Source organism: Caloenas nicobarica, chromosome 3 (genome assembly GCF_036013445.1).
Source record: "Caloenas nicobarica isolate bCalNic1 chromosome 3, bCalNic1.hap1, whole genome shotgun sequence".
NCBI classification, from domain to species: Eukaryota; Metazoa; Chordata; class Aves; order Columbiformes; family Columbidae; genus Caloenas; species Caloenas nicobarica.
The window spans coordinates 121,678,391-121,691,805 of record NC_088247.1 but is presented as its reverse complement, the minus strand read 5'-3'; the positions used below and the strand labels follow the sequence as shown (position 1 = coordinate 121,691,805).

The 13,415-nt window shown below is 42.2% G+C and overlaps 1 protein-coding gene across 1 annotated transcript in view; it reads left to right on the top strand.

Annotated features, from left to right (window-relative positions):
* Positions 1 to 13,415, top strand: part of XRN2 (5'-3' exoribonuclease 2) — a 38,458-nt gene that overhangs the window by 15,035 nt on the left and 10,008 nt on the right. Inside the window, exons 17-27 of the mRNA XM_065630967.1 lie at positions 288 to 423; positions 3,314 to 3,421; positions 3,497 to 3,586; positions 4,107 to 4,179; positions 4,820 to 4,903; positions 5,078 to 5,175; positions 5,266 to 5,345; positions 6,959 to 7,015; positions 8,977 to 9,045; positions 9,144 to 9,278; positions 10,058 to 10,185. Coding sequence (XP_065487039.1) covers positions 288 to 423; positions 3,314 to 3,421; positions 3,497 to 3,586; positions 4,107 to 4,179; positions 4,820 to 4,903; positions 5,078 to 5,175; positions 5,266 to 5,345; positions 6,959 to 7,015; positions 8,977 to 9,045; positions 9,144 to 9,278; positions 10,058 to 10,185 — 1,058 coding nt within the window. The remainder of the gene's footprint in view (positions 1 to 287; positions 424 to 3,313; positions 3,422 to 3,496; positions 3,587 to 4,106; positions 4,180 to 4,819; positions 4,904 to 5,077; positions 5,176 to 5,265; positions 5,346 to 6,958; positions 7,016 to 8,976; positions 9,046 to 9,143; positions 9,279 to 10,057; positions 10,186 to 13,415) is intronic.

Sequence of the window (13,415 nt, the reverse complement as noted above, 5' to 3'; positions counted from 1 at the left end):
AAAATCCTGCCAGCAGCGGGCACGCGTTGAGTATCTGCCCTGCTCCTAACGAGTACTTTGAAGACGTGTTTATCAGGATGGCGGCTTCAGAATTTCGTCTGGATTTTCTATGATGCCAACCGTCAAATTTCATTCTCTTGCTGTTGAGTATCAGGTTTTACGCTTTCATTTAAATTGTATTGAAATGGGAATTGAAGTAGCAAGCGACTTTGGCTTATATTTTAATACAGATATGTAAATGTGCATATATTAACATGTATTGACATCTATTTGTGTTTGTTACACAGGTTATGGGAAACTGGTTGGAAACAGCGCTACTACAAAAACAAATTTGATGTTGATGCATCTGATGAGAAATTCCGTCGTAAAGTTGTACAGTCCTATGTGGAAGGGCTTTGCTGGGTTCTCAGATATTATTATCAGGTACTTAAAAGTGTCTTTCATAAACTCTAGTTTTCTTTTGTGTCTGCACCCTATTTCTTTTTGGGAAATAATAATTATCTGTTGCTCATTTGTGAAAAGCAGGGCTTGTTTTTAAAGATATAAAATCAGAGGCTGCACATTCTATTTGACACTAGAGATTTGAATGCAGTTTTTGTTTCTCGCATACAGTAACGACACTTGTTAGTTTATTGAGGACTGATGCATATTTTCCTTTGCCATACATAGCCCTGCATAATGAAATCACAGATGACTAAATGAGTGAACAAAGGACAAAGCCTCTGAAATGCCAGTAAGAATTGGAAAGGAACAGAGTTGTCAGTCTCCTGCATAGATTGTAATGATGTTCTATGAAGTGCATTGTGATTGAAGTAATCTGGATCCGATTTAAATCTTTTGATAATTGAGATGTCAGATTGGCAAGAGATTAGTTAGGCATATTGGGGTTTGTTGCACCGATGGTTAATAACTAGCTTCGTGCCCTGCAGACAAAGTCGGTCGCGCTTGGTGTGTGACCTGGAGCCGATGCAGTGTCTGTGCTCAGCAGGGCTCTGCGCCTGCATAAAACAGCACGTTCTTCGTAGGGCTTAAAACAGATACCTTGCATGCCCCTAAAAACCTCTGCAGTCTTGAAGTTATTTTATTTTAACGTGTGCTCCTTTTTTTAAATTATTATTTATTTTTTGCCCCTTGGAACAAAAAGTGAGCGTGTTCCCTTCCACTGTATTGATTAGTTGAGTTTGGGCTCTGACCCGCGTGTTATGGTGGATAAAAGTCATGGAGTTTAAGGTTTGCAAGTCTGGTGCAGTTGATGTGCAGGGGAGCTGGGCTTTCCACATCCTTGAGGAGCTCCTTTGGCAGAGGACAAATGTCACCAGGACACCTTGGCAGGTGGAAATTGCCGTGATCCTGCGCACTGTTAAACTCTGCTGGAAGCAAACCATGGTCCTATCAGCCCTGGCAAAGCGTGTTCCTGGAGCTCTAAACAGTCCTGAGGGAAACTGAAGGGCTTAGAGGAAGGGAGCGTTTTTACGAGGTGACCAAAATATTTCTACTCGTTTGAAGGCTGAAACGAAGTTTGTTTTATTCAAAGAAGTGTGCGTTCATTGCTTTGTGGTCAGTGGCCATGACCTCGTGCAGACATCGGATGCGTTTACAGCCGTTCAAACCGGGGTGGCGTTTGCATGTGCACTGTTGAGAGATTTGTGGTTTTAAATGTATAGGAGCTGGAAGACGGGCATATACCGCACTTAAACCAATACGGGCAAGTCCCTGTGCAACACACACTGGTTTAGCTTGTAAAACCAATTTAATTATTGCGTGTGTAGGTGACTCCTTGTCCTTCTGGGTTTGTAGACGTTGAGCCTGAAGTGACTGGTGCATATAGAAGTGGCAGATTATTACAGTTGCAAAGAAAATAAATGGGTGAGGTTGACAACAACTTCAGGCAGGACCATAGTGCTCTCGAGAAAATCGAGGAGGAGTGCCAATTAGACCTCAAGGAAAAGTGAAGGTACAGAAAATAGTCTCTAGTTCAGAAATGTTCCAAAGGAAGGTACACAAACCTTTAGAGCTTTGTTTTTCCCGTTTTGCTTCATACTCAGATTGCTGTAAAAGAAAGCGAGTCTCTCTCCAGACCTTATAAAAAGGACATTTAGACTTAGGGCAGCGCAGCAATGAAGTACTTGGACGTGCTGCGGTTTGTACGTGCGTTACGGAACGATGGGCAAGAGAGCGTCACCTGCCGTGCATGGGCGGTGTGCAGGGGTGCGGAGCAGCAGCCACAGCGGCTTCTGCCCTCCTGGAACCTGGGTTAGGAGCTATTGGGCTGGGGAATTTCAAATAGCTTTGCTTGAGGTTTTGTGTTCGGTTTGTTGGTTTTTTTTTTTCTTTTTACCATAATAAGAATTGCTTCCAATAACTACTGCTCGCTGTCCGTAAAACTTCTGACAGAATACATTATGTGCTTTTCTATTCTTATAAAAACCTAATAATGCAGAGCGTGTTCCACTAGTGGGAACATCTGTTTCAAGAGGGGAAAAAAAAAGAGAGAGAGAAGAAAAAAAAAAAAAAAGAAGAAAGACACCAATCCACCTGGCTTTTGAAACATACTGAAACCATGTGAAGAATTGCATCTAATAATTATGGTCTCTGTAATTTTATACTAAAAATATCACTGCAGGAGCCTCATTGACATTTACTTATTGAGAACTGGAAGTCAAAATAGTGGGCTTTTGTTTCAAGTGGTACTGCAAAGAAAAATAGCTGAGGAGGTGAAAACTTGACTTAGACCTTCTAGAGCCACGTTTCTTTTACAAAGTGCATTGTGTTCCGATGTGTTTGTTTACTTTATTTTCTCCTTTTTGAGGATTATTTTGCCTCTTTCAAGTGAATGCACTTTATATTTCCCAGTATTTGATACAGAAGAAAAAGAGGGGGGGAAGCAAAATGTTTCTCAAAGTGTGTATTAGTGCTTGTACTGAGCAGAAAAGTAACAGTTAAAACCAGAATACATTTCAACGTGGAGGTTTTCCCACCTTGCAGAGCGGATCACATCAGGGCTCTCTGGTCCCTGCGTTCCCAGGGTGGTGGTGGGATTTAGCATTGGAAAACAACAGTACAAACCGTGCTGCCAAAAGAATCCTGCTCTGTGCCATCGAAACCCCTGTAAGAGCTTTCTGACCGGCACAGTTCTGCTGCTCGTACAGTTACAGAGAACTTGGAAACTCCAGTGGTGTCAACACTGTTTCCAGCATGAACACGAAACATAGCCCCGTACTAGCTACCGTGAGGAAAATTAGCTGTCCCAGACCAAACCAGCACGTTCTCTTATTTTTCGAATTTGTCCACTTTTTTTGTTTCTCTCTCCTAGGGCTGCGCATCCTGGAACTGGTATTACCCTTTTCACTATGCTCCCTTCGCTTCTGACTTTGAGGGGATTGCAGACATGCCGTCCGATTTTGAGAAAGGCTCAAAACCGGTAGGGCATACTTATTTATTTCTGTTTTAACAGCTCATTAGAAGTGTCCTACACCTGCTTGTTTAATTTCAACAGTTCAAGCCTCTTGAACAACTGATGGGAGTGTTTCCAGCTGCCAGTGGAAATTTTCTGCCGCCCACGTGGAGGAAGCTCATGACAGACCCGGTAAGAACCCTCGGTTTGCTCCTCTCTGTAAGGTTATGTCGTCTTGCAGTTGTGCGAGCACGACTTGCTGCTCCCTTCAGGCAGAAACCCAGCAGAGACCAGCAGGGAACATTTTGGGTAGATCACAGACGTTCTTCAAACATCCTTAAAAGTGATTCTTCTGAATTCTGAGGTTTCAATGTGAAAAATCAGTTCCTGGCTCTTTTACACTTTGATAAGAGTCTTCAGTTTCTTACAGAAACCTTGCAAAACTTAATCGGGGAGCAGATACCTTAACCTGGTTACCTCGAATTATTCTATCCTGCTTAATTTCTTGTGTCGATACTCTAAGTAATGGAAGTGCCCTACCACGCTGTGTGTTTAAGTGGCATTTAATAAAAGATGTTCTGTCAGTCAAAGTTCCTTGTGTCCTCCTTAGCTTGGTGTTTGCTCACGCTCTCTGAAGTGCAGCACTATGTGGCATTCTGAGTCAATTTCATAATTGGCTTTAATATTTTTTTTAAAATTTTCTCAAATACAGGAATCAAGCATAATTGACTTCTACCCTGAAGATTTTGCTATTGATTTAAATGGGAAGAAATATGCTTGGCAAGGTGAAATTTCAACTTTTTTTTTTTTTGAGCTACAATATACTGACTTTAGTTTTAAGAGTCTATATAAAAATAGGAAGAAAATGGAAAGTTATCTTAGTGAGATAATTACACACCAAGTCACGCAGGTAACTTGTATTACTTGGTGTGGGGAGAAGTATTTTGCAGCAGGTATATTTTTGAAAAGAAATTTGTATGAACAAATTATGGTTCAGTAACTGATTTAGAATTGGCAATGATTAGTAGTAATTTCAGCAGTCATTCTAGATTTGTTAATTTATCCTGAACTAGATTAATCATTTTTCTATTTTTATCAGCCTTACTGTGTAATTGTCTTTTGTCTCCTTTGCATTTAATTAATAGATCTTGTTCTGTTCAATCAGCGGCTCGTTAGTAGCTTGTAAAAAACGCTTCAGGGAATACAGAAATATTTGGATGCATACAAAGAATGAGAAAACAGTAACAGTATTTAATGCAGCTGCCTCTTACTTCAGAGAATATGAAAATATAGGGTTTTCTTTTCTGTGACTGATGCAACAGTTGTTTCTTGGGTAAAAAATCTATTGAAGCTTTCCACGCTAGTGTCTTTCTTCCTCGCCCTGCCCCGAACAAGTGTGAAAAAATACGGTTTTGGTTGCACTAGGTGTTGCGTTACTGCCGTTCGTTGATGAGCGTCGCCTCAGAGCTGCGCTGGAAGAAGTCTACCCTGACCTCACTCCCGAAGAAAGTAAGAATTGTGGTATTCTGTTACAACTTGTTATTACTGCTGTGTTTCACCCCGAATGAGCTTTCTCCTCAGTTGCAGTGCGGTTTTCCCTTAGTGGAGGTGTCAGCAGGATGGTGCGTTCCTTCCTCCCCGCTCAGCTCTGAGCTCTCGTCCCGCTCTCCTCATCTCTTCTAGGCAGGAGAAACAGCCTTGGTGGTGATGTTCTCTTTGTTGGAAAGCACCACCCGCTTTGTGACTTTATTGTAGAACAGTACAAGACCAAAAATACAGAGGTGGGTTGTACTTGTTCTCAAGGGATGGTGCAAATGGGGAGGGCAGGGGTCTCATCAAGGGATTCAGCTGAAGAATTCTTTCTTTCCTAGCCAGTGGACATACCCCCCGAGCTGTGCCATGGAATCCAGGGCAAGCTGACGCTGAATGAAAACGCTGTTCTTCCAGACCAGTGAGTATGGCCGGGGTGTGGTGGTTGGTGCTGGAGGACATCTGCATTTAAATAAACATATCTTGGTGCCAGAAATGGGAAACCTCAAACTCCTGCCGAGGCAATGCGTTCGCTCTCGGCTAAACATGCTTTCCGCTAGGTTTCATAGTAGGCGTGTATTATTATCACGTATGTAAAGAAACCAAAACTTTCATTCTGTGGCCCTATTTTTTTAATTTCAGGACTAGGCTTTTAAAGCAGCATCAGAAATCTTTAAAGCACTCTAATGTGTTTGTTTCATTGCTGATGTATCACTTGTTTGAATGTTTGTCATTTCATCTGTGGAAGAGTGATTTTTCTGTATTTAGTAATGTTTGAACTCTAATAGGTAAGCAGGGCCCCTATAATAAAAGTAGTGATCAGTGAGGTCATGTTGTCTTGGAGTCTTTGCGTTTGTATGAATGTTAATTTCATGCAGTCTGATGTAACTTTCAATAGCACATGCTGTTTAAAAAACACCCAACAACTCTGCTTTTTATATGCTAATCTTAATTGCATTAAAGAAAAATCCAGATAGAGATATACTAGATATATTTTGCCATTTTTCATTTATGCTATAGCATTAAATTCAGTACTGTTACCATCTACACAGACAAAAAAATGCTAATATTTTTTGTTTTCTAGATAATGCATTTAGTTTGAGAAATTATCAGTGTAATCTTCGCATTGTAGGATATGCATTCATTTATCTAACTTTGCTTAGAGGCATAAGCAGGTGTTCAGTAACTCATTTGCATTAAATGCACAAACACTCCGATTTTGTTGGCCAGATAATGTATCCTAGGTCACACTCACTAATATACATTCATCTATTCTTGTCATGGCTTGTGAAGAACATGAGCAAGTCAGAGCTGTTCTTGGAGGGAATAGCAATGCAGGAAAAAGAAAACTCTTCTGCCATTGTCTTCCCTTGCTAAGGTGTGAGAGATGGGTGGTTTTTTACCTAGAGAAGCAGTCGGCCAGGAATTCTGTGAAGATGAGCAGGCGTTTGTATCGCCACTTCGAAATAAGTCTTGCTTTGCTGAAAAGATTTGGCTCACATTTGGCAGCGGTTTGTGACCTCTGTTCATGACACGGGTCTGTGCAGTTGTGCACTGTAGGGTGAGCAAAAAATCCCATTTCTGATTGATAAAAGTAATTTTCCCGAGGGCGGCGTTTGCTCGAATGGAAGGGGTGAGGTTTCTGCAGAAAAGGAGGAAAGGGTTAAGATGCAACTGCATGTCAGCTTATTAAATCTCAGTTACAAAGGAGAGTCCTTAAGTGCTGTGTAAAACAGCTGGTTTTTTGTTCGTTTGTTACTTCAAAGCCTTTTTCTTCCTAGTGAAGCAGGTTTGTGTCTACATGTGTGTCTGTCTGGTCTTCTCCTGCCCTCCTAGAACCCGCTGGTGTGTTCTAACCAAACCTTGCTTATAGAAATATTTGATTTAGGGGAAAGGGAAGTCAATTTTGAAATCGCTTTTATGTGTTGCGGACTCAGTTGACAGGAGAACAGGACTGGTAGCAACAGAGAAAGTGGAGCAAATGGTGAGAAATACGTTACATGATGTTTTGACAGAGGTTTTTCTCTTTACCAGGACAGTGGAGTCTCCTGTTCCGATGCTGCGTGATCTTACACAAAATTCTGCAGTCAGGTAGGTAAACGCAGGGTTTTAATGGCATACAAAATACAGCAATCAAAACTTAGTTTATTCTGGTGCTTTGTGTTGTCAAATTTCCAATAGAATCCATCTCTTAATAAAATTGAAGCTTTTACTTTGAACGCTTCTGGTTTTCTGTGAGAGCTGAATCCAAGCTGTTGCTGTAACGCAGCGGGCTTGGGCAAGGGCGCTTGAGCCGAGTGCGCAGTGCTGAGCCCGGCAAAGAGCGGCACCTGCAGAACTTGGTGGTCGGTATCGAGCCTTTTAAATTAAAGAAAACCAAAAGTTCGTGAGAGCAAGCCTCCAAGGCAGAATTGGGTATTGACTGAAAGCTCTCCAGCTCTTGATTTTTGCCTCTTGGGTTTTTACCCATTTTTATTCCTAGCAATTCCCAGACGATGCCTGAGAATATAAAGTTTCACGTCTTTAAGAAGTAAAGGAGTAATACTAACTTCGCCTGAATGCGATGTTTGGGAGAGCAATAAGACACTGCGTAATGAATAAAAAACAATGCAGAGTCTCCAAAAGTAAATGTTGTGGTCACAGAAGATTCTAATTACTCTTGCACTTGACAGCAAATTTCTGTAGATCTGGTGTGTTGTGTGTCATTCTCACTTAATTTGGCACAGTATAAAAGGTATGTAATCCTTGAGCCTATAACCTTTCACTTCTTGAGCTACATAAGATACTTGAGACACTGAAAATCACTTGTGACCTGTGTGCAGATTTTTTTCCCCCAAGAAGGCATGAGTTGGTTCAGCAGAACTGTCTCCAGGCAGGGAGGAATGCGAAGCTGTGGCTTGTCAGGATATTGCAGAAAGGATGTTCTGAAATGGAGATCTAGTTACTTTGAGCGATGAGTTAAAGGTAGTTCTTGGCTTTCCATCTGCCGCTGTCGGGAGGTTTGAATTGTTTTACGCTTCTGTCCATTTCTCTATTGCAAGGATTTTTCTTCCTGTCCTTTGAGATAGTATGAGCAGTCATGATTCTGCTCTTCAGTTCTTGTCACTTGGGCTGAATTTTCCAAGGGACCATTCCTCTCTTTCCTTCCAGTCTCATGCATTCTCTGCTGAAAACCAGACGTATTTCAGCTGGAGGATTGAGATTATTCCACTTAGTTGTTTGCCTTTATCTTTCTTGGCATCCCAAGCGTTCTTCTGCATCAAATGGTGAGAGAACAGAAAGCAGGTTGATGCCGTGTACTTCAAACACAGCCCTGGCGGGACCTACCTGAGCCCTGGATCCCTGCACCAGGAGACTGCAATTGCTAGGACTGTGGAGGAATTTTCCTGGAGCAAACCTGAACTGCTGTATGATGCGTTGTCCCAGCAGAAATTAAGCTTTTGGCCACTTTTTGCTCTATTACTGTTTAGTTCGTCTAACACTGGACAGCTCAAAACGCAGGGTCTGTGAGAGGTCACTGAAAATAGGTGTATATCCCCCCATGGGAACTGCGCACAACTGCAGAGCCGCCTTTCGAGGTAAAACCTCCCTGGCCCAGCAAATCCCACTTGCCAGTTTTGCCCGGGTTTGCCTAGGCTGCACAGCAAGCTTATCTCCCGCCTGCTTAGGCTGCACAGCGAGCTTATCTCCTGCTTGCCCGCGCTGCGCAGCCTTGGAGCTTAACGGGTACAGTCAGCGCTTTGTACTGCAGGGTCTGCAGAGGTACTTTTTTTGCCGTACACGGCCCCAACTGTTTGCTGGACATTAAACTTTCTTTCAGACTGGCTGTTGATACAGAGGAGGAAAAACATCACCCTGTGCAAAGTAATTGAGACATCCAAGTTCAATGTAGTCAGTATATCCACGTGCAAGAAATGCACTTTGCAGTTTAAGTCATGGGTTCTTTAATCTTTTCTGTTGGGTACATCACTGTTAATGAAGCAGCAGTAACTTTTAAAATCTTGCTTGACTTAATTATCATGTAGACCTAATCCTCAAATACTTTCTCCTAGTATCTCTTTCAAAGATCCACAATTTGATGAAGAATTCGTTTTCAAGGCTAACGTGTTACCTGGCGCGAAGTAAGTATCATTTGTCAGTTTTCAAATAATTCCATTGTCTTTCATTAATCTGAGAATTTACTCTGATAAGTATTTATGGAACTATTTTTAATATTAAGGAAACCTGCTCCAGTTCTGAAGCCAGGAGACTGGGAAAAAACCAACAACGATGGCAGGCCTTGGAGACCACAGCTTGGCTTTAACCGAGACAGAAAACCCGTCCATTTGGACCAGTCAGCATTTAGAACTTTAGGGTAAGAGTGGCAGCGTTGTCACTGACTGCCTTGCTGAGATGAACATTCTCCTTTATTGCTTTTTTAATTAAAAAAAACAAGGGAGTGGGGATGGACTGTCAGAGATCAGGTGCTGGTATTTTTATGTTGGAAACTTTGGCATGTGATGTTTAAATTCAGCATTGATGAAAACTATATTGCAATGATTGTGCCATAATGCGTTGCGTTCATCTTGATTTTTGGGTTTGTTTGGGGTTTTTTTTCTACTAAATATTTCTGTCTAACTTTCCCGTTGGGTTTTTTCAACTTGTTTGGTGGATACTCACTTGAAGTGCAGAAGGTACAATGAGAATATTGCACACAAGCGACAATTAATATTATTATGAAGACAGTAGTGTCTTTTATGCTTTTAAAAATGGGTTTTAAAAACCCTTGTTTGAAGGACACATATTACACCTTACAATCTGTTTGATTGTCATTTTTCAAGGCATTGCCACAGGCGGTTTCTCTCGGTTCTCCAAAATCCAAGTAAATTTTTCAGGTTCTGCAGTGCAGTACAAGAATGCTGCTGAGTGCAGGATGAGAGAATGAGCTGGGTTTCTGTATTACAGATAAAGTGATATGTTTTTTCTTACTGGGAAGAGATCTGTGAAGGAGTCGCTGTGTCATGTTCGTGTCCATCTCCACGGGCGCCCCGGAGAGCGCGGGGGTATTTGGTGGGCTGGGCAGCAGCCGTGCTGTAAGATGACATTCATAAAAACATCCTATTCTTTGTCCTTTCCATTTCTCGCGTGTGACAGCCACATGATGCCAAGGGAACGAGGGATGCCAGGGATGTACGCCAACGCCGTGCCTCTCGGAACCTACGGGAGCCCATACGCCCGGCCGCTGCTGGGCGGGCAGCAGCAGATTCCTAAGCTGTTGTCAAGTAAGTTGCTTCTGCTTTCTACATTTCCCAGTTTGAAAAATATTTTGGTTTCGTTTTGGTCTGTTGCACTATTACAAATAAAAAGTGGATTCAGGCATCCGTCTGCATTCACCTTGTGTTGCTCTTCTCTGTTGCTCTTCCTTTGCACAGTCGCTGTAGTGAAAGGTAGTAAAATGTAGTTCTGTGCCTGGAAGCGCGATCCCATTTTGAAAACTGTGCCCAGTACTCAAATGCAATAGGAAAAATGGCACTTTGTCTACTAGGGGCTCCTAGTGTCTGTTATCTGGAATGTATTCGAGTACATGGCTGACTTGCAACACCGCCAGCATCAGCTGGCTTGGCAGCAGCTCGGTGCTTTGTGTTTGGAGAGAACAAGAGGAGAACGCTGCCCACAGAAAATACTGAATGCCCAAGGCATGGTGGCAGACCAGGAGAGACGGTGGGACTGTCAGATAAGCCGTGGTTGGTGCTGAGGTGCCAGACTGAACCCAAATTGCTAATTCACAGTCCCGCATCGGCTCCTCCTGCCTGTGTCGGTGTTGTGCCCGCAGCACAGCCGTCTCCTGGCCTTCTGCAGCCACCCCTGTGCTTCAGGCACAGGTATCGCTGTCAGAGCACAGGTATCTTCAGCTGGAAAAGCCAAATGGGAAGGCGTATGCTGAGCTTTATTAATGGGGCGATTTATCTCTTGTGTCAAAGTCACATTCATCGGGTGTCTAATCGTGGGAGAACAGCTGTGTGTTGTGGCATAATTGGATTGGGAAGCGTCTGGAACCCACACAGTCATGAAAAACTAGTGCTGATGTGGATAAAATTCCCGCATTTCGTGGGATTTCTGCAGAACAACTTTTCATTTTATGTATGATGTTTTTATATGTATGATGAAGTGAAATTAGACTCTAGAAGGGCAACGCGGTCACCCGAAGTGCCATCTCTTCCTCAAGAGCCTGCTGTGGGTGTTCCTCACTGCTGTGCTCTGATTTGACTTTGATGTGCCAATTTTCAGCTGATGAATAATTGTCTGTGCTGATAACTTGCGAAGTCAAGTGCAGCATGGCAGTACGCTGTGAATGGCACATTTGGTTTCTGCAGCACAGGATATCTGATTTATGACTTTCATTTCAGTCAGTAAACTTGTCAATTAGCTGCATTTGAAAAGTGATTTTGATTAGTGCAATCAGTAAACACAAAATCTCGTCTTTGATTGCCACACTGATTAGATAAATTGTTACTTGAGGAGCTGCTAGAGAAGGCAGTTTATTTGGCCTTATAGCTCTAGGAAATGCCTAAGTTTTGAAGATTAAAGAAAATATTAATTGTCACTTCTCCGATTTTGTACCTTTTTGAAGTGCAATTCACTGCTCTGAGATTTTTCCCTTCAAAGATTGTTCTCCATCAGAGCTATACAAATGAATAGTAGTAAGGTGGCTTTAAATGTTTTTATGATGATTTCATTAGACTGTTCCCTAGGGCTGCAGAAAGATGTGGTTACAGCAGCAGAGCTGGCTCCTTTCTTTTTGCCGTGGAAAGACAGTGATTAAGTAGGACACGTGTTTTTATCGAGCCTGTAAGCAGGAGTCTGCGTGGATGAGAAACGCTGTACTGGGATGAGACCAGCGTCATCTCACTGGGTTTCTCACCACAGCAGCGGGATGGAAAATGTGCTAACAAACTTCAATTAAAACGTGAAGTTCTGAGCAGGGAGGGACTGCGTTAGTCTGTATTGTCCGGGGACTTGGGGTCTTGCCCAGCTCAGCCTGTGCACAGGGGAGGGGGGGAAGCATCACCTCTGTGGAATAGAGGGGTTTGTCTGGAAGCTTGTGTCTCCCAGCAAGCCAGAGGAGAGCTGAGCCGGGCTTAGGGGAGCTGAGCCAGGCTTAGGGGAGCTGCAGGTCTGGCTGTGGTGCAGGTGTCTGTGAAACCTTGAAGTTGTTAGACATAAAAAGACATTTCAGGACATTTTTGGGTTGAAAGTAGTGACGCTTTTTGGTCTTTACCAATTTTTTTTTTATTTTTTTTTTGCAATTTCATCTTTGTACTCTTTTTTTTCAAGCCTTCGTTTAGCATTGTGTCTCAGTTGCTCGTTTCCCCCAAAGCAGCTGAAGGCAGTGTGATGGGCATGGGTGACACACACCCATCTGTAGTCCTGGGATTTATTTCCTCCAATTAAATGATGTTCTCTTTGCTCCAGCGCTGCCCTGGAAGGTTTCTGTCCATCAGACCATCACAGCTGCTGGCAATCAGAGTTAGGAGAGGTGCCGATTTTTCCTCTGTTTGGTTTGTTTTGTGTTTTTCTCCGTTTTTTTCAAATGATTGCAGAGCTTTAAGGTACTCGAATACTGGCAGCGTAACAGGGCGTTGCTGTCCCATCGCGGTGCAGCCATTAGACAACTTCTGGAACCAGCTGTTGAAATTAGGTCACACTTAAACACCATTGAAAATAATCAAAGGTGTCACTGAAGCTGGGGCTTTTGATGGATGCACAATTCGAGTGTTGTGGCCTGACCGGGGAGCCATTGATTAGCTGTTGCTTTTATCCTGTTTACTGACCAGTTTATTTAGCAGAACAACAAGCATTTAATTGTGTGTCCCGTTAAAGCAATGTTGTTACTGCTACATCTTTGTAAAGAGTTAATTTGGGTAGAAGAAACAATTGAGAAGTGGGTGGTCTTTTCCACTGCGGTTTCTGATAACTGCGGTGCTGGGGCTGTGGCCAAGTTCTTCCCCAAAAAAGCTTAATTCACCCTGATTACGCTATCTGAGAGGTCATTAACACAGTTTTATTATTATATTATCATTGTCTGGGGTTAACTTTTAAATATATTTTTGCTATCTTTAAATATATCCTAAATATAACTATATATATATTTAAACATGAGTAAAGTAGAACTGTTGCTTTATTATGTGCTGTGGTTATTCTTTTAATTTGCTTTATAGAATAACTTAATCAAAAGGAAACTTGCACATATTTTAAGTATTAAATAGTTGTTGCTCGCATACTTGGTGTGTTGTGATGATGACATAATGTGTGTGTATATATGTATCCGTATTTTTTCGTATAGTGTAGTGATGAATGTACTTACAAAAAATAGAATAAGTGAAGTCTTCAGTTGTGATGGTAACAGACATGGTTTTGCATTTTTTAAAATGTGAGAAAAGATACCTGTGAAGTGTCCAAGTGCTAACCAATGCTAGTTCTAGCAAGTAAAATTCATTTTTTTAATAACTCA